Raw genomic sequence first — 23,652 nt, 5'->3', positions numbered from 1 at the left:
CGGCAGCCCCAACATGTGTTGGTTGGGAATGTAACTGCACAATGGAGGAAGATGAACTCTGGGACAAACTGAGCTCATATCCTTTCCTTGCTACTTACTAGTGGTGACCTTGGGCAAATTATTTAATCTCTGCAAGCCTTCTTTTTCTCATCTGAAAAATGGTGCTGATGTACAGAGTTGCAAGGAAGAGTTAATGAGTTTAAGTAGATTAAGTATCTAGCATGGTTTCTGGTACAGTTTATAGTCCCCCACAACAAAACATGCCCTAAGGATAGGTGATTATCTGCCAAGAAAAAAGGTGGACAGTGAAGGGGGGAAAAAAAAGTCTTAATTGTGAGAACCTTGAAGATCTTCAGGTCTTAGAGATGCTTTTATTGATCTTTGCTTCAGTAACATGATCCAGGAAAGTAGAATCCTTCCTGCTCTCAATCATCTGCTAATTGGGAATACTGTACATAAATTCCCCTCTACAGTAGGAGAGCTCCACTAGAGGCCTGCCCAATGTTTCCAAAGTATATTGTTGATATTGGTGCCCAGATGGTGGCTGAAGTGGGCAGGGAAAGTTAACTATAGCCCTCCAGTGAACACCGAAAGTAAAACAGGGTCTTGAAACAAACTCCAGATCACCCTGTGTCTCTGGGAACCAAACTTCAGGGGTCGTCAGGCTGATGTTTCTATTATGGTTTATGTCCTAGCCAGTTATCCCATGAGACTGTATCTCTTGTTCCATACAGGCATGGACCAAAGCCTGGGTTCTGCTTGACTCCACTACTCACCGATGACCAAGACATTTTCCACATCTATAAACTAAAGGTAAAACAGGCTTCCTTTAAAGTTGTAAGGGGAGCAACTTCCTTATGGCATGTATTTATGATTTCATATTATGGTCTTTGCCATAACATTGTGGATCAGAATAAGAACTATGTGGCCGAATATTTCCCTATCTTTTGTTCAACTGTAGTTGAAGATCTTGTGAGCCCAGGATTAAGAGTAATGGTAAAATTTTATTTCCATAAACAGATCTGTATCATTTCTATGGTTAAAAAAAACCTATATAACTTCGCATGCTTACTGTTTTGCCTCTGTAACAACTCAAATTCATATTTATTGATAAAGAGTTGTTATCTATTCAAGAAAGATACCTGAAAGCATCTACTCCTTCTAACTCCTTCACATAGTTTTTGGTTCTAACGTATCCTTAACTGTCTTGTCATCTTACACTGTGTGTTACTCTGTAACCACTGATAGTCCTTTAGGGTAGGCATATCTATATATACATAAATACACTAGACATATTAAAACATTAAATAATTTTATTCTTTTTCTCATTTACAGTAGCCCAGTGGTAAGCATGTTAGGAAACCTGAAGAAATTAAAAAATGTTTGGTTTACACAAAGCATGTATAAAATATTTATTCAGATAAACAAAGATCTGATAATTACACTGCCAAGCTTTAAGAATGCCAAAAATAAATAAAATACTGTAAATCAAATGAGAGGGCTAGATGGGTTTATTAAAATTTATTTTAACAATTTTAGCTAACCAGCATGTGCTAATGTAATTCAAGTTACAGTTAGAGCCAGATAATATAAGAGAAAACACTGTGTGGCTACTTAAGAGTATGCCTCAAACAGATCCTGTTTCGTGTGGAGAACACAGTTGGGGAACATGGCTGGCTTTGGTTTCAATGATAAGCAGCAATAAAGATCAAGAAAATTCCCAACTTTTCTAATAACCACTCTGCAATAAGAAAAAAAAAAAGGAAATAGTATCTATCACCACCCTTTAATGATGGACATCAAAATTGGGATTGAAGGTTTTCTAAGTGCTTGGATAAAAAAAATGCTACTAACACAGTTAAACAAGATCCTTGGTTAATTATCTTTGATTTTTTTAAACCCCCAAAACATAGAATATTTGTTTGCTGGTGCATTAACCCATTAGCAATAACCTGAACTATCTTTTCCTCACCAAATATTTTAACAGTGCAAAATGTTAATAATCTCAGTAGATGCTCTTCCCCACATTCTGTCATTGCAGCCTGATGATGAATCATGTCAGGAAATTATCACTGCCAAGAAAAATGCACAGCAGCCTAAAAGATACCATGATTCACTCACATGCCAGTGTCAAAGGTAGATAGGCAGTTTTATGCAAAATGTGAAATATGTAATTCAAAATGCCCACAAGCTAACGGAAAATACAGTATTGATTCTTTTGATACAAAAACAGATACTTATTCTGCTACTTTGAACAGTATTCAACATGGACAAGCAGATCCCGATGTTTGGTGGCTGGATACTGTATACTGCACTTGGGACATTCCACCAGGCTTTCATTGAGGGCAGCAGTGGGACTTTTTGGCGAGGCGACTTTTTCTCTGTTTTCAGTCTCTCCTTGGAAAGTGACTAATGGCTCTGTGATGGCAAAGTCATGCAGCTGTTTCTGAAAAATAAGTTTCAAAAAATACAATTTGTAAATAAGGCCCATTGTTCAGCTTTTTTTTTTTTTTTTGAGACAGTCTTGCTCTGTCACCCAGCCTGGAGTGCAGTGGCACAAACACAGCTCACTGCAGCCTCAACCTCCTGGGCTCAAGCAATTCTCCCACCTCAGCCTCCTAAGGAGCTGGGACTACAGGCACATGTCACTACGCCCAGCTAACTTTTTCTATTTTTTTATAGAAACAGAAAATTCTACAAAAAACAATTCTATATTGCCCAGGTTGGTCTCAAACTCCTAAGCTCAAGTGATCTACCCACCTGAGCCTCCCTCAGTGCTGGGATTAAAGGCATAAGCCACTGCACCCAGCTTGTTTAGTAATGTTAACCGTTCCACAGGTACCCTAGCTGTAGTCAGATTTTCTTTTGAATTTCTGCTCATCAGTATTATGGAGGCATTATATGAGGTGGTTGTGAATTTATCCAGATAACTACTGTAATTACTGGAATTACCCAGAAGTATTGGAGTTGGGTGTGTAGATGAGTATGTTTTATTAGGACACAGAGCCAAATATTAGGTAAGCCTATATGCAAAGCTGGCTAAATTTGCCAGTTTTGTAAAACAGAGGGAACCTCAGCAATAAAGTACTATGTGGAAATTAAAGGCAGCAAAGAACTTGAGCAGCTCTAACAGCTTACACACAGAAATGACTAAGACATTGTATAAGACCTTTGAGATTTTCCTTTTTCATGTTTTCTTTCCTAAGAACTTGGAGTAGTTAAAACAGTATTTTACAGCACAGTGAAGAGGGTGGACAGCAAGAACAAAGTATAGGAAAATTACAAATTCTTTTGCATATCCTCTGGTCCCTATGCTTTGAATGGTCAATAACAAAAATGAATTATAAATTTTAATTTCAAATATTAGAAATGGGTAAAATACTTAAGAACAGAGCCAAAAATATATTTTCTTTATTTTATTCATAAATGTCACAAATGATTTTTATTTTTACCATTTTTTTCTTTGAAAACTGAGAAATCATATATGTAACATTTCACCAGTATTGTACAGTACTAGAATGAAATTTAAAATATGTACTAGTGGGACAGACATGTATACAAATGCAGACCCCCAACAAGTATGGTCCAAAAGCTTATTAGTAAGGTGAGAATAAGCAAGTGAAAAACCATTTCCTCAGAGAAATAACATTATTTAAAAGGTTTATGTTTTAAAAGATTATGTTTTCAGAATGTGTTACACAAACCTCAGAATACATCTAAAAAGCATATTAACAGTGCCGGGCGCGGTGGCTCAAGCCTGTAATCCCAGCACTTTGGGAGGCCGAGGCGGGTGGATCACGAGGTCAAGAGATCGAGACCATCCTGGTCAACATGGTGAAACCCCGTCTCTACTAAAGGTGCAAAAAATTAGCTGGGCATGGTGGCGCGTGCCTGTAATCCCAGCTACTCCGGAGGCTGAGGCAGGAGAATTGCCTGAACCCAGGAGGCGGAGGTTGCGGTGAGCCGAGATCGCGCCATTGCACTCCAGTCTGGGTAACAAGAGTGAAACTCAGTCTCAAAAAAAAAAAAAAAAAAAAAAAAAAAGCATATTAACAGTAATAGTCCATTATCCCTAAACACAGCATTTTTCTTTCATTCTTTCTTTTTTAATAGATAAACACAATTTTAGTTCAGGATTCTGTAACTACCCTCTATTCTACCCATTCGCCCCCAGCTCAGGCACTATTTAGTGCCTCTAGAGTCACAGCAGCTGGGGTAGGTTGGGGGAATGATTCCAGATGTGATCATGTCTCTCTCTCTGGTCCTCTGAATTGATGCTCAAAGGGCAGTTGCTTCAAATGAGGCAGGGGCTCTGCCTACTGATTTGAGATACAGCTAGCTGTTCTTTAAGCTGTATCCTCCTTAGTTGGGAACTGATTTGGTACGTAAATGGGAAGATGGCGGAAAGAGGAAGACAAATTTTAGTTTAATCATTCCAAACTCACCAAGGATTCCAACTGTGTTATTTGATTTCTTGCTTTTTGGAGCTCCTTAAGAATGATATGCAATTGATGCTGCATATGTTGACGGTCAAGTTTTTCATTTTCAAAGTCTAAAGCACATGCCTGCATCTGGAAAAGGCCCAGGACAAGACAATTATAGCTGATATATACTGTCTAGTTCTTTTGACTGGATGATCACATATTAGCAAAAAAAGAAAAGATTCATTGTACCAAATAGCAAGAATTCATCTGAGTACCATGAGATGTTGATAAATGAAGCAGCTTATGGCTGAGATTTGGTTTATCCAAGGAGCAAAGTCAATGCTGAGGTTTAGGTGAGTGAAGAGCACCTTAAGAAGCTGTTGATTAGAATTACTCCTCCCTACCCCCCTTTTTTAGCGGGGGAGAAGGAGAAGGGAAAGAGATAGCTATTACCTGGTTTGGAATATGGTAATAATCTCTGCTTCATACCATTTAGAATACATTCTGAGACTAAATGGTGTCTCTTTGAGTTCTGCCTGAAGTTATAAGGTAGCCCCAATTAGGATATATTGTTAGGCTAGGAACTATAGCCACTGAGGAAGAGCAAAATTTGCCAAGGCCAACATCTACCTGTCAAGAAAACTGCTATCACACCTCAAGACTCTGTTTAGCCTAAGGACAGTAACAGGAATAAGTGGCTAGCAGTCTCTTGAAATATCTTTTTTTATTGAAGAAAAAAGACTTTTACTGAAGTCTTTTAAAGATACTTTTCACAACTTTCAAATGGTTCTCCATAGAACAGCATAAACATGAGAAAAAACTGCATTTTCTAACAGGCAAGACTGAATTTAAAAGCAACCCCAGTGAGTACCTGTTGTTCCAACAGAGCTACCCTTGTTTGTTCTTCTTGCTGCTTTAGCAGAGACGTGTAAAGAAACTGGACCTGTAGGATGTAAAGAGAACCAATGTTGTCACGTCCAACCTTCTGCAGCTTGACCTGGGATGCATGAAAAGCTCAGACTACACATCTCATATCTCTAAACAGGACAACACCTGCTAGTCAGGGGTGAATCATTCCAGCTGGCCATCTGATGGTTTGCTATGCCAGCAGCTAAGCAGTATAACACCCGTGCGGAGAGCTCCCCAAAGCATAGAGACTGAACACTGATAAACAGCATTGAACTTCGCAGGGGCCACGTCCCCTTTCCTGGAGGTTCTGACACTTCTGAGTAGGATAACACAGGAGGCAGTGCTGTGTCCTCAGCCGCAGAGTTGGAGGGAAATTTAATCAGTGTGCTCAATCTCTTCCCAGTATCTCTGTCATGTAGACAGAAGGGAGGGTGGTAAAGACTAAGATGGCAGGCTGGGCGTGCCGGCTTGTACTCGTAATCCCAGGCTGAGGCAGGTGGATCACTTAAGGTCAGGAGTTTGAGACCAGCCTGGCCAACACAGTGAAACCCCATCTCTACTAAAAATACAAAGATTAACTGGGTGTGGTGGCAGGCTCCTGTGGTCCCAGCTACTTGGGAGGCTGAGACAGGAGAATCGCTTGAACCTGGGAGGCAGGGGTTGCAGTGAGCTGAGATCATGCCACTGCACAACAGAGGAGACTCTGTCCCCAAAATAAAAAAAAGAAGAGTTCCATCAAAGTACCACTCAATTCCAATAATTCTAACTTAGCAATTGCAACTTTTTTTTTTTTGGAGACAGAGTCTCTCTCTGTCGCCCAGGCTGAAGTGCAGTGGCGCGCTGATGCCTCAGCCTTCATTCCTCTCATTACTTCACGTCTTCTTCTGGCTTCTCACATATACTGACCTCCTCCTCACTCAGAACCTTTGTACGTACAATTTCCTCCACTGAGAGGAAAAGTCACCCAGCTCACTGGGTCCTTCTCATCATCAGGTCTTTGTCCAAATGCCATCTCCACAGAGAGGCCTCCTTGCATTGTCTTTAGTGTCCTTGCTTGCTTATTGTTTATGGTCTGTTTCTGTTCTGGAATGTAAACTCCCATGAAGGGGCAGGAACTTGTTTTGTCCCTCACTAGTTCTGTAGTGGTGAAAGGGTCTCCAACACCTAGTCAGTGTTCAGTGAACACTCTGAATTATGGATCTGGTTAAGCCTACCTGGGATAAGAGCTCTTCGGATCTCTTCTTTTCTTCTTCAAGTTTTCGCCTAGCAACGTCGTTCTCTTCCCTGAGTCTTTGTATCTTCTCTGTTTTATGCCTGTCATCTTCCAGGTGTTGCACATCTGCCTTTCTTTGTGAATATAACAGCTGATGTAAATCTTGAACTTCTTTTTGGGTTTCTTCGTATTTTCTTCGAAATTCACTCCGTTCAAAATTCAGCTGAGTTACGGTTTGTCGTTCCATCTCAAGATCTTTTTTTACACTCGCCAAGAGATCATCGTAACGTTTTTGCTTCTCTTCTTGGAGATAACCTATGACAAACAACATTATGGCACAACTCATTTTATAAAATAAATAATATTCCTGAAAAGTGAAACATCAAACATCTAAAGGAACCACACTGCTTCCTCATTGTACAACATGAAGAGTCAAGAGATAGGGACTATGGTTGATACTTGATGAAATAAAAAAACAAATGCAGCAGGCATATTATCTGAAGTTATAAAACTCACAGAAGAACTAAAAACAGTAACATCTATTCTGTATGGAGTGAAAGTCTAAAGAAGTTCAATCAACAAATAGGAATACAAGCTCATTATTTCTATATGGGGATAATTACCAAAATTAAAAATAGAAAGATGAAGAGCAGCTGCCCTGATGAGACGAAAAAACGGGGATAGGGATGGGAAAGATAGGGCAAGGCCCTTCTGTACTATTATTCCAACAAGTGCTTATAGTACTTTAGTAAAACATAGGCCCACAAAGAGAGAGAGAGAACTGTATCACCCAAGAAAAGAAATTAGACTTAGCCCGTAATTAAAATCCTACTTTTATGTAAACACATACAGATTTTATAGAAGTAACTTTGTGCCATTAGGGCCGACAGCTTTGAAGTAACTCCAGAGACATTTATAGTTTCTTTTTAGCATTAGCTTTGTTTTAAATATTCAGATATGATTCTCCAGTCTTATGAGTCTTGTTCCCTTTTCTTTAGACTTCTCTATAAAATTCAAAGCTTTTTAAGCAGAGCTTTGCATGGAGTTTCTCTCTTTATTTTTTTCCGGAGCATGTCACCTAGAATTGCTAAACCTATTTCTTCATCTGTAAGATGAGAATATTGACCTTTCCTGCCCGCCTCTTAGGGCTGCTGTGAAACTCCACTGAGATCTATGTAAGGGAAACTGCAAAGCACTTGGCAGCAAGAGCGCATCGTGAATAAGAAAGTTCATCTCAATTCCACACTGAAGTTCAGATGATTTAAGGATCATCTGTAAAAGGCATTCTTTCTCCTGGGGTTGATATGAATACGTGCTGAAAGGAAGCAAAGTGAAAAGAGAATTGGTGACAAGGCCAACTCTCGGGGAAGCAGAAGCTGGAGAAGGACTTTGAAGAGGGGGAAGGGCATTCATGGGTAGAGAAAACTGAATGTGACTTCAGAACCACTCAACATCGCCCGTTAGCCTGTGTCCGTACTTTCTTTTGATCTGAAAACATTAGGAAATAAAACTTGCAAAAATGGTATTTCTTACTTCAGGGCTACAAGACTTGCTCTTATTTTACTTTCTAACACATATCTATAAAAATCTAAATTTGATGAATCACTCCTTTCGGAAAATGTCAGGCCTATCCCAAAAGAACATTTTTATACCAGTCAGTACCTTCTGATTCAGGCTTTTTTGTCTGCTGTGGGAGTGAATGAGCAGCTGTTTCCGCTTTCTTTTCCAACTCTAAGATCTTTGCTAAAAGTCCTCTTACATAGACTTCTCGCTGCTGATCATACACAAGCCACTGCTGATTTTTCTCCAGAGCCTTAATGGGAAAGATGAAAGAAAATGAACAGTAAAATAAAAAAACAAAATCTTAAAATGGGCAAGGGAGTCCAAGTGATATATTCTTTCCCAACAAAAACTCTATGGCTCATAGATTAATTCTGGGCAACCATTCTATGTTACATGCCTTCAGAATATATAACATGACACCGTCATAGTTTATGTGGGATTAAGTTCATTTGTTTGCTTTTTCCAGTACACAGCTTGCTTTGTGTGCATGTACATGTCATTCTCTATAAACTAAAACACCTTTTGTAACAGACATGGAGATGAACTGCTCAGAACCCCCCTTCAAGAGCTCTGCCCAGTTGGCTGGGCACAGTGGCTCATACCTGTAATCCTAGCACTCTGAGAGGCTGAGGCAGGTAGATCACCTGAGGTCACGAGTTCAAGACCAGCCTGGCTAATGTGGTGAAACCACATCTCTACTAAAAATACAAAAATTAGCTGGGCATGGTGGCAGGCCTGTAATCCTAGCTACTCGGGAGGCTGAGGCAGAAGAATCACTTGAACCCAGGAGGTGGAGGTTGCAGTGAGCCAAGATCATGCCACTGCACTCCAGCCTGGGGGACAGAGTGAAACTGCGTCTCAAAAAAAAAAAAAAAAAAAGAGCTCTGCCCACCTGCACAGTGAACGGTTAGCTGACAGCCTCCATCTGTTAACTCCTTCAGCTTTTGAGCTGAGCTGGGTTGGCCCCAGCCAACAATTAAACAAGAGCCTAACTACTAATGCTCAACAAAGATTCTGCTTTGGAGCACGCTCTGCTTTGGAGCACCCCATGGGGTGACAGAGACCCTGTCAGGTTTTCATCATGGTCTGATGGTCTCCTTGGCATATCTACTTCCCTCTTGCTTGCACAGATACTGCTCCTTAGTAAACCATTTACACTCCTAACATCATCTCGGTGTCTTCTTTAGGGGATCAAACTTAAGCAGCTACCTTCTCTCTTTACCACCAACTTTCATCCCTTATATGATCTTTTATATAACCCAATTAAAAACTCCAAGCTGGGGTCATTCATCTGTTTGTATAAGGGTTTCATACTTAGAGTAATTTGAATAATGTCCCCCAAAATTCACGTCCGCTTGAAACCTCAGAATATTACCTTATTCAGATATGGGGTCTTTGGGCTGGGCCCTCCCAAAGTGTAATCCCAGCACTTTGGGAGGCCGAGGTGGGTGGATCACTTGAGGCCAGGATCCGCCTGGCTAAAATGGTAAAACCCTACCTCTACCAAAAATAAAATTAGCCAGGTGTGGTGGCATGCACCTGTAGTCCCAGCTACTTGGAAGGCTGAGGTAGGGGGATCACTTGAAATCAGGAGGCAGAGGTTGCAGTGAGTAAAGATTGTGCCACTGCACTCCAGCATAGGCAATAGAGTGAGACCCTGTCTCATTAAAAAAAAAAAAAAAATGGGGTTTTTACAGATGCAATTAGTTAAAATGAGGTCACACTGGAGTAGGGAGAGCCCTAAATCCAATGACTAGTATCCTTATCAGAAGAAACAGACACACAGATAAACATAGAGAAGGAAGTCATGTGAAGATGGAGGTTTTGTGTGGCAGGGATTGTAACCTTTTTACACCAGAGGACCTGCTATAGATTCAGAGCTCATAGTAATCTGAACTTTGAAGAAACTATAACAGTATCAGCAAACAAGCTCATTTTTTCAAGAATGGAATACAGATTTCTGATTACTATGTGGAGAACAACACAGTAGCTCTTAAAATCATCTATTTTGCATAGATAAAATTCTATTTAATTTCAATCTGAAAATATAACACAGTGTTTCCTTTTACAGCAGCCACCCTTTCCAGACCTCTAGTTCCACACTGAAGAGTACATGAAGAACTTGAAGTTTTGGGTGTCTATCAGGGCATCTGCTTTCTGGTAAGAATTTCCATCCTTTGGCAGGTGTGCTGGCTCATGCCTGTAATCCCAGCACTTTGGGAGGCCAAGGTGGGTGGATCACTAGGTCAGGAGTTCAAGACCAGCCTGGCCAACATGGTGAAACCCCCTCTCTACTAAAAATACAAAAATTAGCTGGGCTTGGTGGCATGCTCCTGTAATCCCAGCTACTTGGGAGGCTGAGGCAAAAGAATTGCCTGAACCAGAAAGGCAGAGGTTGCAGTGAGTGGAAATCACACCATTGCACTCTGCACTCCAGCATGGGCAACAGAGCAAGACTCTATCTCAAAAAAAAAAAAAAAAAAAGAATTTCTATCCTTTAAAGACATTGAGTCCCATACCCAGAAAGATGTGTGGAAACTCTTGCTAATGTCTAGAGAGTTTCTCTAAGCTTTGTTAGGCTCTTTCTACTAGTACCCTACAAACTCTTGAGCAAAGCTTCCAGGTATGGCGCTTAAAGGTTTTTCAGTCTGTTTGCTGTAGAATTAGCAAATGAATGAGGAAGACGGAAGCAGTCTCTGAAATCAAAGACTTAGACCAGGAGCCTTCAGCCACTTTACTAGATACTTTTCTCTCCTCATCCATTAGGGCACAGTAGTCCTCTTTGTATGGCTTAAGAGTCCATTTGTCAAGTGGGGAGATATTGTATATCCATTCTGTATTATATCTTCAGTAATGTAAAACTCTGTGGATGGCTATTTTCACTGTAGTAATTTGACTTTTTATTTAAAGAGTCTGTCTTACTGTTGAACCTTAGTAGTAGATAAATGATTGTTCAATGTACTTGCTTTCAACTTTTCTGTATGTTTGACATTTTTCATAATAAAAGTTGGGAAAAATAATCAGTGAACTTAGTACAGTTGAAAAGATTGCTAGGGTTCATGGCCTATCTTAAAACAGGCTGCAATAGTCACTCTCTTACCCAGCTCCACTGCCATCCCCAGTGAAGTTCTTACTCAAATGTCAGCCAACATTGAATGGTCATGAATTTTTTTTTTTTTTTTTCGCTTTTTGAGACAGAGTTTCACTCTTGTTGCCCAGCCTGGAGTGGAATGGCACAATTTCAGCTCACTGAAACCTCCACCTTCCAGGTTCAAGCGATTCTCCTGCCTCAGCATCCCGAGTAGCTGGGATTACAGGCGCCCACCACCACGTCAGGCTAATTTTGTATTTTTAGTAGACGTGGGATTTCACACTGTTATTCAGGCTGGTGTCGAACTCCTGACCTCAGGTGATCCGCCCACATCGGCTTCCCAAAGTGCTGGGATTATGTGTGAGTTACCGCACCTGGCCAATTTTTCTTTTCTTTTTTTCTTTTTTTTTTTTTTCGAGATGGAGTCCCACTCTGTCACCCAGTCTGGAGTGCGATGGCACGATCTTGGCTTACTGCAACCTCCACCTCCCAGGTTCCAGCAATTCTCCTGCCTCAGCCTCCTGAGTAGCTGGGATTACAGGCATGCACCACCATGCCCGGCTAATTTTTTTTTTTTTGTATTTTTAGTAGAGATGAGGCTTCACCATGTTGGCCCAGATGGTCTCAAATTCCTGACCTCAGGTGATCCACTCTTCTCAGTCTCCCAAAGTGCTGTGATTACAGGCATGAGCCACTGCGCTGGACCAATTTTATTTTATTTTATTTTTCTTTTAAAGGAACCAAACATCACTTAAGTATGAGAAACAAAAATATATGTTAATTGAAGACTCAAGGGGTAATACTCTAAAAGGCCACATGATGGCGATGCAGGTTTTCATTTAAATGCCACTTTCACATATATGTGATGAGGAGGGGGAAAAACGGGAGAAAGGAACAGAAATTGTCTATAATTTTAGACAAAGTGGTCAAGGAGTCCCCACTCTTCCCTCCCCCCACCCCCCCCCCAAGAAAGTGGCATTTAAATAAAAACCTGCTTGAGGTAGGGAGGAAAGCATGAAAATATCTGGGGAAGAGTGTCCCAGGCAGAGGGAACAGAATGAGAAAAGGTGGTTTATTCAAAGAGTAGCTGGAAAGGCATTGCGGTGAAGGTGGAGTGAACAGGAATGCAGGAGTGTGTAAGGTAAGTGATTTCTAGATACACACATCTAATGCATAGGTATGGATATATACAGAGGACCTGTATAACAAACTTCAGTGTCATAACACAAAGTATTTCCTCTTCATTTCAGTTACCGCTAGGTAAATTACTCTGATAAGAGTATTTAGCACTTGGCTAGACACCCAGGAGAGTTAAATTCTTCTTCTGAAGATCAAAAAGACTTCAAAGTATACTTGATAGATGAAGTAAAACAGAAATCTTAAGAACACGCTTAGATCAGGAGAGACATGCCAGTAATATTTCTGGAACCAAAATACCAACCTACTGACTTAACACTTAAGTCAGAAACTATATACTTCATATCTCTAAAACCAGGGGGGGAAATAACACTGTAAATAGCAGTCCCGTGTCCTCAATTTATTCCATTCCCAACCAAAACCCACCAATCTATTTACGATGTAAGTTTGAAATAATACAGCTTTACTGTATAACTAAAATAACTCACATCAAATTCTAGAGAAAAGAAGTACTAAGTGTAGTTTCCTTTTCAACCTATGAAAACAAACCCTTGTTTCAAGAGAAAGATTCATACTAAAGAGAGCATCTTGCATGGATAAGCCAAAAGAGAAAATACTATAAATTAACTTACATTAAAATAATAAAATGGAGGCCAGGCACAGTGGCTCATGCCTGTAATCCCAACACTTTGGGAGGCTGAGGCAGGCAGATCACCTGAGAGGTCAGGAGTTCAAAACCAGCCTGGCCAACATGGCAAAAGCCCATCTCTACTAAAAATAAAAATTAGCTGGGTGTGGTGGCAGGTGCCTGTAATCCCAGCTACTTGAGAGGCTGAGGTAAGAGAATCACTTGAATCTGGGAGGTCAAGGTTGCAGTGAGCAGAGATCACACCAGTCCATTACAGCTTGGGCAACAGGGCAAGACTCTTGTCTCAAAAAAAGAAAAAAAAAAAAAAGAGAAAACAAAAAACAATAAAATGGTTGGGCAAATTAGGCAAATTAGACTTAGATGATCTGAGAAGGGATGCTACTGAGGTATTTGGTGGCAGTGATGATTTCTAAGGGCTGTCTACCCTAAAGAGACCATGGCTGCTGGGCATGGTGGCTCATGGGAGACCGAGGTGGATGGATCACGTGAGGTCAGGAGTTTAAGACCAGCCTGGCCAACATGGTGAAACCCCATCTCTACTAAAAATACAAAAACTTAGCAGGCGTGGTGGCTTGTGTCTGTAAGCCCAGCTACTCAGGAGGCTGAGGCAGCAGAATTGCTTGAACCCAGGAGGCGGAGGTTGCAGTGAGTCAAGACTGTGCCACCGCACTCCAGCCTGGGCTGACAGAGTGAGACTCCATCTCAGAGTTAAAAAAAAAAAAAGAGAGAGACCACGCTTAGGAAATTATTCTTGAATGTCTGGAAACAGACTTAAATGAAGCTCACAAACCATTCAGTTTTTCTGTCACAGCACTAATTTTGCCAATTTCTATAAAACTTAAGAATAAATGAATTAGCCCTCTTTACCCATAACTTAAAAGGAAATGAACTTACATCTTTCAGCTGTATTTCCATTTCATGAATATTACATATTGATGAGTTGAAGCTGTTTGCAGGAACAGTCTATAAATAATCCAACATTAGTTAACATCTAACATTCCACAATAGAAGTTACCTCATTATATTCAGTTCCATAATAATACAGTATACCTCGCAGGGACATCCCAAAATCCAGATCCAGGCCAGGCACTGTGGTTCCCATCTATAATCCCAGCACTTTGGGAGGCTGAGGTGGGCGGATCACTTGAGGTCAGGAGTTCAAGACCAGCCTGGCCAACATGGCGAAACCCCGTCTCTACTAAAAATACAAAAAGAAAAATTAACTGAGTGTGGTGGCATGTGCCTGTAATCCCAGCTACTTGGGAGGCTGAGGCAGGAGAATCGCTTGAACCTGGGAGGCAGAGGTTGCAGTGAGCTGAGATTATGCCACTGCCCTTCAGTGTGGGCAATAGAGTGAGACTCTGCCTCAAAAAAACACAAAAAAATCCAGATCTACCAGATGGTGGTAAACCATCATCAAGCCAGGTGAGAGTTACCAGAGATAACCATTGTCAAAATTAAGATCCCCTAAACCCTGAGATTTTCTATCTAATCTGACTCTGTGGTCCTCTAGACCCCAGGATTACCAGAACAGCCCTCAGTGCATATGAACAGCCCAGAGATTTTTACCAAAAAGACAAACACAAAACTGGGCTATTTAAATGACATCTAGAAGACATTAAATTGTCAAACAAAAGGTAAAAATTTTTTTCTAGAATCATATTTTGTATTACTAATAGTATTAATTAGGCCAGCCGCAGTGGCTCACACCTGTAATCCCAGCACTTTGGGAGGACGAGGCAGGTGGATCACCTGAGGTCAGGAGTTCAAGACCAGCCTCACCAACATGGTGAAAGCCCATCTCTACTAATAATACAAAAATCAGCTGGGCATGGTGGCAAGTGCCTGTAATCCCAGATACTTGAGAGGCTGAGGCAGGAGAACTGCTTGAACTCAGGAAGCGGAGGTTGCAGTGAGCTGATATCACGCCACTGTATTCCAGCCTGGGAGGCAAAATGAGACACCATCTCAAAAAAAATAAATAATAAAAATAAAAATTTTTTAAATTATAATTTCTACCAACTTTGTATTTCATATTCCCAAAGTAGAGAAATTAACTCTTGAACTTCAAAGAAAAATTTTAGTCAACTACTTTGAATCTGACTGTAATGTTTTATGAGTTTCAGCTCTGTGGAAATTCTCTAGAAAAACTCCACTTTTTTAAACTTATCTGCAGAAACACTCAAATGCCTAGCTATGAAAGTACACATAAATGTATAGGTCTGATCACTATCTCCCCTAAAGGGGAAATGAAGTACAGAGAAAGATCCTTAACAGCATTGAGATATATTTGAAAGCTACAGATTTTCTTCTATAGATCTTTTTTTTTTTTTTTTTTTTTTTTTTTTTGAGACAGAAGCTTACTCTGTCACTGAGGCTGGAGTGCAGTGGCACAATCTTGGCTCATTGCAACCTCTACCTCTCAGGTTCAAAAACAATTCTAGTGCCTCAGTCACCCAAGTAGCTGGGATTACAGGTGCATGTCGCCACACCCAGCTAATTTTTCTATTTTTAGTAGAGGTGGGGTTTCACTATGTTGCCCAGGCTAGTCTCAAACTCCTGACCTCAGGTGATCTGCCCACCTCGGCCTCCCAAAGTGCTAGGATTATAGGCATGAGTCACCATGCCCAGCCTATAGATGATATTGTTAGTAGTATTCAAATGTTCAAATCTCCAAAAGAATCAAAGATCTGATCAGTAAGTAACCATTTACTGAGCATCTACTATATGCTAGGCACTATGGGAGGCAATTTACATATATTATCACATTTAATTATCAGTATTCCTATCCTGATTTTACTGATGTGGAAACTAAGGTTTAGCAAATATACATATATATATATATATATATATATATATACACACACACACATATACATATATATAAATTATATATTTATAAATATATTTATAAATATATAATTTATATATGTGTGTATATATAATTTATTATATTTTATAAATATATATTTATAAAAATATATATATATATATATATATATTTTTTTTTTTTTTTTTTTTTTTTGGAGACAGAGTCTTACTCTGTCACCAGGTACCAGGCTGGAGTGCAGCTTGGCTCACTGCAACCTCCACCTCCTGGTTCAAGCAATTCTCCTGCCTCAGCCTCCCAACTTACATGTTTAAAAAAAAAAAAAGAAAGAAACCAAGGCTTAGGACAGGAGTCTGGAGAAGTCTAGTATTGTCTCTAAGGCTATAAAGGTTAACAATTTGTTCAGAGTCACAGAGCTAGCATGTACAAAACCAGGATCTGAACTCCTATCTGTCTACTTCCATATCCTTGTTCTTTCTATGACACTAGCGCCTCTCAAACAAAAGAGGGAGAGACTACAAGTGCAGTATATTTGATATGGTAATTGTATGTTTCAAACATGAAAAATAACCAAAAAAATGAAGCCTACTGTTTTCATGATATAAACTATAGAAATAAGAGCTCAACAAAATCTTGGTAATCATAAGTACACGGATTTTTGTCTTCTGAATATTCCTCCAGGCAAATCAACGGTACAGGGAGTGGAGGATACCGTAGTAACTATTTTTGCTTATGGAAAAGGGACTGGGCTATTAAAAAATGTTAAGTGACCTGTTAGTATACTGTACTCATCATTTGTCTCATCATTTGGCAAGCATGTCTTAACAAACTCATTCTTCCTAAGAATGACAAACTGTATCAGAGAGAGAAAAAAAATCTTGGTTTGAAGAAATGTTTAGCACCTGTGATAAACGAAGTGTACTGGTTTTGCTTTCAAGTTCAGCAATTCGTGAGACAGCAGCAGACAACTGTTGTTTCAATACATCTTTCTCTTCAGATAAGGCTTTCAACAGCTGCTCCCTCCTTTCACCTTCCTTCGTTTGCTCTTCCAGCTGTTCAAGCAATGCGGTGGTACTAGATCTGGACTTCAGCTGGTCTCTGAGTAGCTGTATGTCTTTGTCCTTCTCTTTGAGTTGAGAAGCATTCTTCTCCTTCTCAGCTTCAAGGACTCGAATTTTCTAGATATAAACTAAGAATAATCTTAGAACAAAGCCAGGTCAAACATCTAGCTAAACAATATATACTTCAACAAGCAGTTATTATATATCAAGTCAGCATTATGCTAAATACCAGGGCCAAAAAAGATGAGGAAGCCAAGGTTTTATGTTCGGATAGCTCACAAAAATTAAGCCAATATCTTAATGCAATGTTGTAAGTGCTGCAGTTAAGTCAGATTAAAAAATGGGCACAGACATGAAGAAAGGAGAAACCACCTCTATCAAGGGTGGTGAGAGAAAGCTAAAGAAGAGCTAGCTCTCCCATGAGTATTTGGTAATCATTCTTCCGTAATACTGGATCTTGTCAAAACTAAAAGTTAAAAGTGGGTCACACAAGATATACATGCTCATTGATAAACTTGAATCAGTGGAACTTCAAAGTTACAGAATATTTCAGCAGGAGAGGGATGCATTCATTAACCTGCTTAGTGTTGATAAATTATTCGATATTGAATCTAGAAGGTGATCTTTAAAGGAGTGCTCAATATCTCAAAGATTTACAAGATACATGTAAGTAATGCTTTTTAAAGATTTACAAGATATATGTAAGTAATGCTTTTTAAACTGCTGCTGACATAAAGAAAAAAGTCAAATAGAAAAATGATAGAAATAATTATTTAAATTATAGGCTAACGGTCAAAACAGCATGAAGTTAAAACTTGCATTTAGGAAGAAAAAAAGCAGTAGTTGTTCAAATACAAAATGGGGGAATTTTAAGTTTATGTGGATGGTTATTCATTTGAAAATGATGAGGGGATTTTAGTTGGCCACAAGATTAACTCAAATCAGTGGTATGAAAAAAATACAGAGCCATACAATTTTAGGCTTTCATGGAGTACAGTATCCAGCTAAGTACATGTAGCACTATCATTTCAATCTGTGTTTGCCAGAACATATTTAGGACACTGTGTTCAATTCTAAGTGCATAATTCAGGAGAAATATGGATAAACTAAAAACTTTTCAAGATGATAAGAAGCCAGAAAAGCTGAATAATATGAGCTTGGTCTGAAGAAAAGTTAAGAGGAAGCAAGATTTTCTTACATAGCTAATAAATTGTCAGTTTGCAAAGGAAAAATAAGACTTGTTCTGTGTAACCTTAATAGGCACAATTAGAACAAATGGGTAGAAGTTATAGGAAATTTAATTTCAGTTGATTATAAAGGAACAAAATACCCAGTGCTTCTCAAAACATGGGAAAGCTATCTCTCAGGGAAGAGATAAGATTCCTTTGCCAGATTGCAAAACAACCTTCATATCTATGGATTGGTGATGACTCTTCTCTCAATGCTTGAAAAGCATTTACCTCCACGTATGTTGTTACAAAAATAAATCAGTTTTATTATGTACCTGTTTAGAAAATTTAAAGAAATCAAATGGTACACTGTTTAACCATTTATTTTATTTTTTTGAGACAGAGTCTCAATTTGTCACCTAGGCTGGAGTGCCGTGGCACAATCTCGGCTCACTGCAACCTCCACCTACTGGTTTAAAGCGATTCTCCTGCCTCAGCCTCCTGAGTAGTTGGGATAACAGGTGCATACCACCACACCCAGCTAATTTTTGTATTTTTAGTAGACGCAGTGTTTCACCATGTTGGCCAGGCTGGTCTCAAACTCCTGACCTCAGGTGATCCACCCGCCTTGGCCTCCCCAAGTGCTGGGATCACAGGTGTGAGCTACTGTGCCTGGCCTTAACCATTTATTTTCTAAATATAAGCTTCTGCAAAATAATGAAATTCAAATTTGTGATTACATTTATGGTTACATTTTAAAGTCCCTCTAGTCTAATAAGTTCCTAACTCCTTTACTGTCTATGCCATAACAAATTGTAATTTAAGGAATCTGAAATACAGTTGAACAGAGTATAAATGCCAATACATCTAATAATTTTTCCTCCAAAAGCCTAAAAACCAGAATTATTTGGAAAGCAGCCAATATGCATGATAAAATATGTTTTAAACAAGGAAATCTCTGAAAGGGACAGATTCGATTTTTTACATTTAGTAAACTAACAGAAAAACCAGATTATATAATTATTGGGGAAATATTTTCTCCTCTCCACAGAAAAGAAGAGATATAAGCCTAGCATAGTATCCTTAAAGTACATCAACGAGTAATACAGTACTCCAAAAAAGCAGGGAATGGCCAGGCATAGTGGTTTACACCTGTAATCCCAGCACTTTGGGATACCCAGGCAGGAGGATCACTTGAGGCCCATAGTTTGAGGCTGCAGTGAGCTATGATCAAGCCACTGCACTCCAGCCTAGGCAACAGAATAAGACCCAGTCTCAAACAAAAAAAAAAAGTATGGAAAATCAAATGCTTCTAAGTTATGCCCTCAATTTTAAAATTGTAAAAATAGTAAGCCAAAATGTTTTACAATCTTAAATACAACATAACAAAAGTTATCAAGAATATTCATGTAGTTAAGCTAAATTACCAAGAAGCTACAGGAAGAATGATGAATTAAGTTATTACTTTGTTTTAAATAACTGAAAAACAGACCATACTATTGTGTTAAAAAGGTGCAAAACTATTAATCGCAGTGTCTTCATTTCCAAAACAAACTTAGTACCTGGTAACCTCAAAACACACACTCAATTACATTTAAAAGGTGAGAAGTTAGTTAATAACTAAGTACATCTAAGACTTGGCAAAGTTAAAGTAGGAATTTAAGATTCTAAACCCAAGGTCAGCTTTCCAAAACTAATGAACTGGACAAGACAGAGAACACGGCAAGAGGAAGAAGGTAGCATCAGGAAATCTTAATGCCTCGCTTTCTTGGAGAGCTTACAATTTAAAGGATCAGAAGACCACTTACCTCCAAAAGTCTGTGTCTCTCTTTCTCAGTCAGCTTTCCTTTCCCACTTGTGATTTCATCCACCGATGTCTTTAAGTCTGTAATTTCTCCCTTAAATTTTTCTAATGCAGTTTCAGATTTGGAATTACTAGGCTTCGATCCCCACTTACTTTTAATTAAATATTTGGTACTTCTGGAAGACATCTCTGAAATGGTCTGTAAAAATAAAAATCAATTGTATTTTACAATTCTGAGTTTAAAAATTTAAATCTCAAGTTTGAAACAGGTCTAATAACCTATCTGCTCTAAATAGAAATGATATATCCAAACCAGTGGAGTATGGAGAAGGATGGAGGCTTCTTGGGTATTGTGACTTTTTTTTTTTTTTTTTTTTTTATATCTCAGTGGTTGATAAATGGGAGTATTCACCTTCTAAAATATGTCAACTTATACATTTATGTTTTGTGCAGTGTTCTGTATGTGTTACTCTTCAGTGGAAAAGTTTTGTTTAAAAAAACAATGAAGGGATCCCCAACCATTAAATGAAGCCTGAAGGAAGTAGGTCACAATCAAGGACGTATCTTGGCCCAAAATAAAAAGTTGGTGGTAAATAATGTAATTCTGAGTATATAGGCATTGAAATGTCATTACTTGACATATGTCCTCTGTTTTAGAAGATGGCCTAGCTCAGATTTATCTTTTTTTTTGTTTGTTTGTTTGTTTTTGAGACGGAGTTTCGCTCTTGTTACCCAGGCTGGAGTGCAATGGCGCGATCCCGGCTCACTGCAACCTCCACCTCCTGGGCTCAGGCAATTCTCCTGCCTCAGCCTCCTGAGTAGCTGGGATTACAGGCACACGCCACCATGCCCAGCTAATTTTTTGTATTTTTAGTAGAGACGGGGTTTCACCATGTTGACCAGGATGGTCTCGATCTCTCAACCTCGTGATCCACCCGCCTCGGCCTCCCAAAGTGCTGGGATTACAGGCTTGAGCCACCGCGCCCGGCCAGATTTATCTTAATAGTCACTTGAGAGACAGCACAGTGGGAAAATGTGAGGACAACCTAAAATGAGACATTTACAGGAAAAGAGGCATAATATTCAGGGGATTCAGGTATGAAAGGAATCAAGAATAAGGGGCCAAATTAAGTAACAAGAAACTTAGCATGTGCTAACAGTACTAGATGACAGTTTAGAAACAAGTATATAATATAAACTTTAGCAGGCAAAAATAGAGTGAAGCATCGATGCATACAAATAGTATATAAAAGTAACTTTTAATTAGGGAGGTTAAAAAACATTTTTCTACTTCATGCATCCCAAGATAAAATAATGGCATTGTGATTAAAGAATATAAAGGAGTATGAGACCATTAATGCATTCAAAAATTACTATAGCGCCTACAATTTACCAGGTACCCTGATACGTGCTGGGTGTAAACTGGTTTAAAAAAAAAAAAAAAAGACATATTCCCTGATGTCATGGGCCTTAAATACAGGCTATAACAAGGAAACAAACAAGGATTCATGAATTCTCAAACCGTAATAAATATTACACAGAAGTACAGTGATAAATGATATCAGTAAAAATGAGACCTCCTTAGAATGGTAGCAAAGTGACTTTTAAGATCGTCCTAGTTGAAATCAGAATGTCTAAACATACCAGAACTGTAGACACTGAGTAGAACAAATCATCTATCAAAAGGTTAGTCGTGGATTTTTGCCATTATAAGGTGAAAGATTAAGGTAGCTCCTACATCAGTTGAAGAAATGCAAGGTTTTGGGGTCTCTCAGTCACCTACTGCCACAGGAAGTTCTTTCCTATGTGATTCTGTTGATAACACACTGTTGACTTGATATCATGGGTCGTAGGACAGAAAACTACGTTGTTACCAAGTCATTGAGACATAGAATGATGGAAATACAGAGCTACAGAACTTGAAAGAGCCCCGAACTTCTGCTTCCTACCCTTTGGACAGAAACTCTGGCAGTGAATGAACACCGGTTTCTAGCCTCTGGCCCAGATGGTTTGGATCTCCTCCACCACCTAGTCTCACCAACCTCCTTTCCCTGTATTTTCTTTTTAGTCTTGCACTGTTTCCAGGGCTGGAATGCAATGGCGTGATCTCCGCTCACTGCAACTTCCGCCTCCCGGGTTCACGCGATTCTCCAGCCTCAGCCTTCCGAGTAGCTGGAATTACAGGCGCTCACCAACACGCCCGGCTAATTTTTTCTATTTTCAGTAGAGACGGGGTTTCACTGTGTTGGTCAGGCTGGTCTCGAACTCCTGACCTCAAGCGATTTGCCCGCCTCGGCTTTCCAAAGTGCTGGGATTACAGGTGTGAGCCACTGCACCCATCCTCCTGTATTTTCTATTCCAGTCATCCACAATGTTCCCACAGTTCAAACCTTGACTGACAAGGTCATAGATATGCTGAGGTCATAGATACGATGTCTCTGTGAACTCTAATAAATGATACAGCTGTCCCCCCACCCTTCCACACAATCTGGTACCCAATTTGACTCTCCACTAACCTTTTTTTTTTTTTTTCAGCTGTTCAACTATTGTTTCAAGGACTGTACTTTGTTTTTTTTGGGGGGGTGTCACCCACAGAGCCTAACAGCAAGCGCTCATAAATGATTGGTTGATTGGCTGAACCAACGTCCATGCTGGACAGGAGGTGACCAAACAAGCGCTTCCATCCAGTAAACGGAGCAAGGTATCTATTACAACCGCATCTTCTACAAGGGGACGCCAATCTTTAACATTTTCCACATAAAATCTCACCTGGGGAGACAGACAGGAAAAGAGAAACTGCAAAAAGAGGCACCAATTTTCTCACCTCTAAAATAAAGCTGTTCGAGGAACAGAAAACGAAAGCGCTTGCCAATCGGAAAAAAACCCTTCCTAACGAAAGATCCTGGGCAAGTCACTTGGCCTCTCTGCCCCTATCTGTAAGGAGATGATACCCACCGCCTAGTCCAAAGGAGCGATCCAAGAGACTACGGTTTTGAGGCGCCCAGCCGGGTGCCAGGCACGAAGTGAGCACCACGGAAAAGAGTGTTATCAGGGCGGGCAGAGATTGAATCCCGCGGACGCGATCTGCCCACTGACCCGCCCTTCCTAGCGGTCCGGCCCGGGCCGGCCCCGGGGCTGCGTGTCCTGGCCGCCCCTCGCCAGCCTCCGCGGTCGCCGCCCAGGGGCCAGCCAGCAGCTGAAGCGAAGCACTGCGCTCGCGACTTCCGAGTCACACCATCAGGCGCGGATACCGCTTCCGGGATTTTGAATATCGCGGCTGCGGGGCGGGGCACGTCACTGCCGGCCGGGCGCGGCCGCGGGAAGGAGGAGCGGCGCGCGCGCGCGCGCGGCGAAAACGCGGCTCCCCGATTGGCTGCTGCCTTTGAGGGGCGGAGAAAAGACTCTTGGCGGGCCGAGGAGGGGTGGGGGCGCCTACTCCCCCGCCCTCCAGCTAATTCTGGGCTCTGGAGTTCTCTGCGGGCCCAGACCTCTACAAGCTCGGTGTCTCGCAGTCGGGAGCTGGTTTTGTGTTTATACGCTTTGAGGAGGAAGCAAACTAGTATTCTTAATGGGGTAAACCCAGTAACGCTGGAACGGGATCGAACTAGTTCTGCGCCCTTAAGCATAGTTTATCCCTGTGTGAAGTGGGGCCCCTCCTGCCCCTGGGACAACGGAGTTTCACAATGGAGCACAGCCCGCTTGTCATCCCCTCGGGTCTCACTCTGTCGCCCAGGCTGGGGTGCAGTGGTGCGATCACAGCTCACTGCAACCTCAGTCTCCCGGGTTCAAGCGATCCTCCTGC

General features: G+C 40.4%; 1 protein-coding gene across 2 annotated transcripts; it reads right to left on the bottom strand.

Annotated features, from left to right (window-relative positions):
• Window positions 1-1,295: 1,295 nt before the first annotated feature.
• On the bottom strand, window positions 1,296-23,116 carry CEP55 (centrosomal protein 55). Of its 2 annotated transcripts, XM_003922384.4 has the most exons (9): window positions 22,806-23,116; window positions 19,855-20,049; window positions 16,719-16,994; window positions 13,881-13,949; window positions 8,209-8,359; window positions 6,548-6,861; window positions 5,296-5,367; window positions 4,446-4,571; window positions 1,296-2,446 (listed from the first exon to the last, which is right to left on the bottom strand). In XM_003922384.4, exons 2-9 carry the CDS (start codon window positions 20,035-20,037, stop codon window positions 2,246-2,248), a joined length of 1,392 nt encoding a protein of 463 aa, XP_003922433.2. In that variant the 5' UTR covers window positions 20,038-20,049; window positions 22,806-23,116; the 3' UTR covers window positions 1,296-2,245. The 2 variants fall into 2 exon arrangements, with proteins under 2 accessions (XP_003922433.2, XP_074238696.1); XM_074382595.1 differs by lacking the exon at window positions 13,881-13,949 and having other exon boundaries at window positions 22,806-23,050.
• Between the last annotated feature and the right edge of the window lie 536 nt (window positions 23,117-23,652).

Source organism: Saimiri boliviensis, chromosome 12, assembly GCF_048565385.1.
Source record: "Saimiri boliviensis isolate mSaiBol1 chromosome 12, mSaiBol1.pri, whole genome shotgun sequence".
Taxonomy (NCBI): domain Eukaryota; kingdom Metazoa; phylum Chordata; class Mammalia; order Primates; family Cebidae; genus Saimiri; species Saimiri boliviensis.
Note: the sequence above shows the minus strand (reverse complement) of the source record. Positions and strands in the feature narration are given on the sequence as shown.

Coding starts and splice junctions, on each gene's coding strand:
- CEP55 (XM_003922384.4), bottom strand. CDS start 20,037: ATGTCTTCCAGAAGTACCAAATATTTAATTAAAAGTAAGTGGGGATCG. Junction 13,950..16,718: donor GTACACTTCGTTTATCACAG/GTGCTAAACATT, acceptor GATTATTTATAG/ACTGTTCCTGCAAACAGCTT. Junction 4,572..5,295: donor TAGCTCTGTTGGAACAACAG/GTACTCACTGGG, acceptor GGCCTTTTCCAG/ATGCAGGCATGTGCTTTAGA.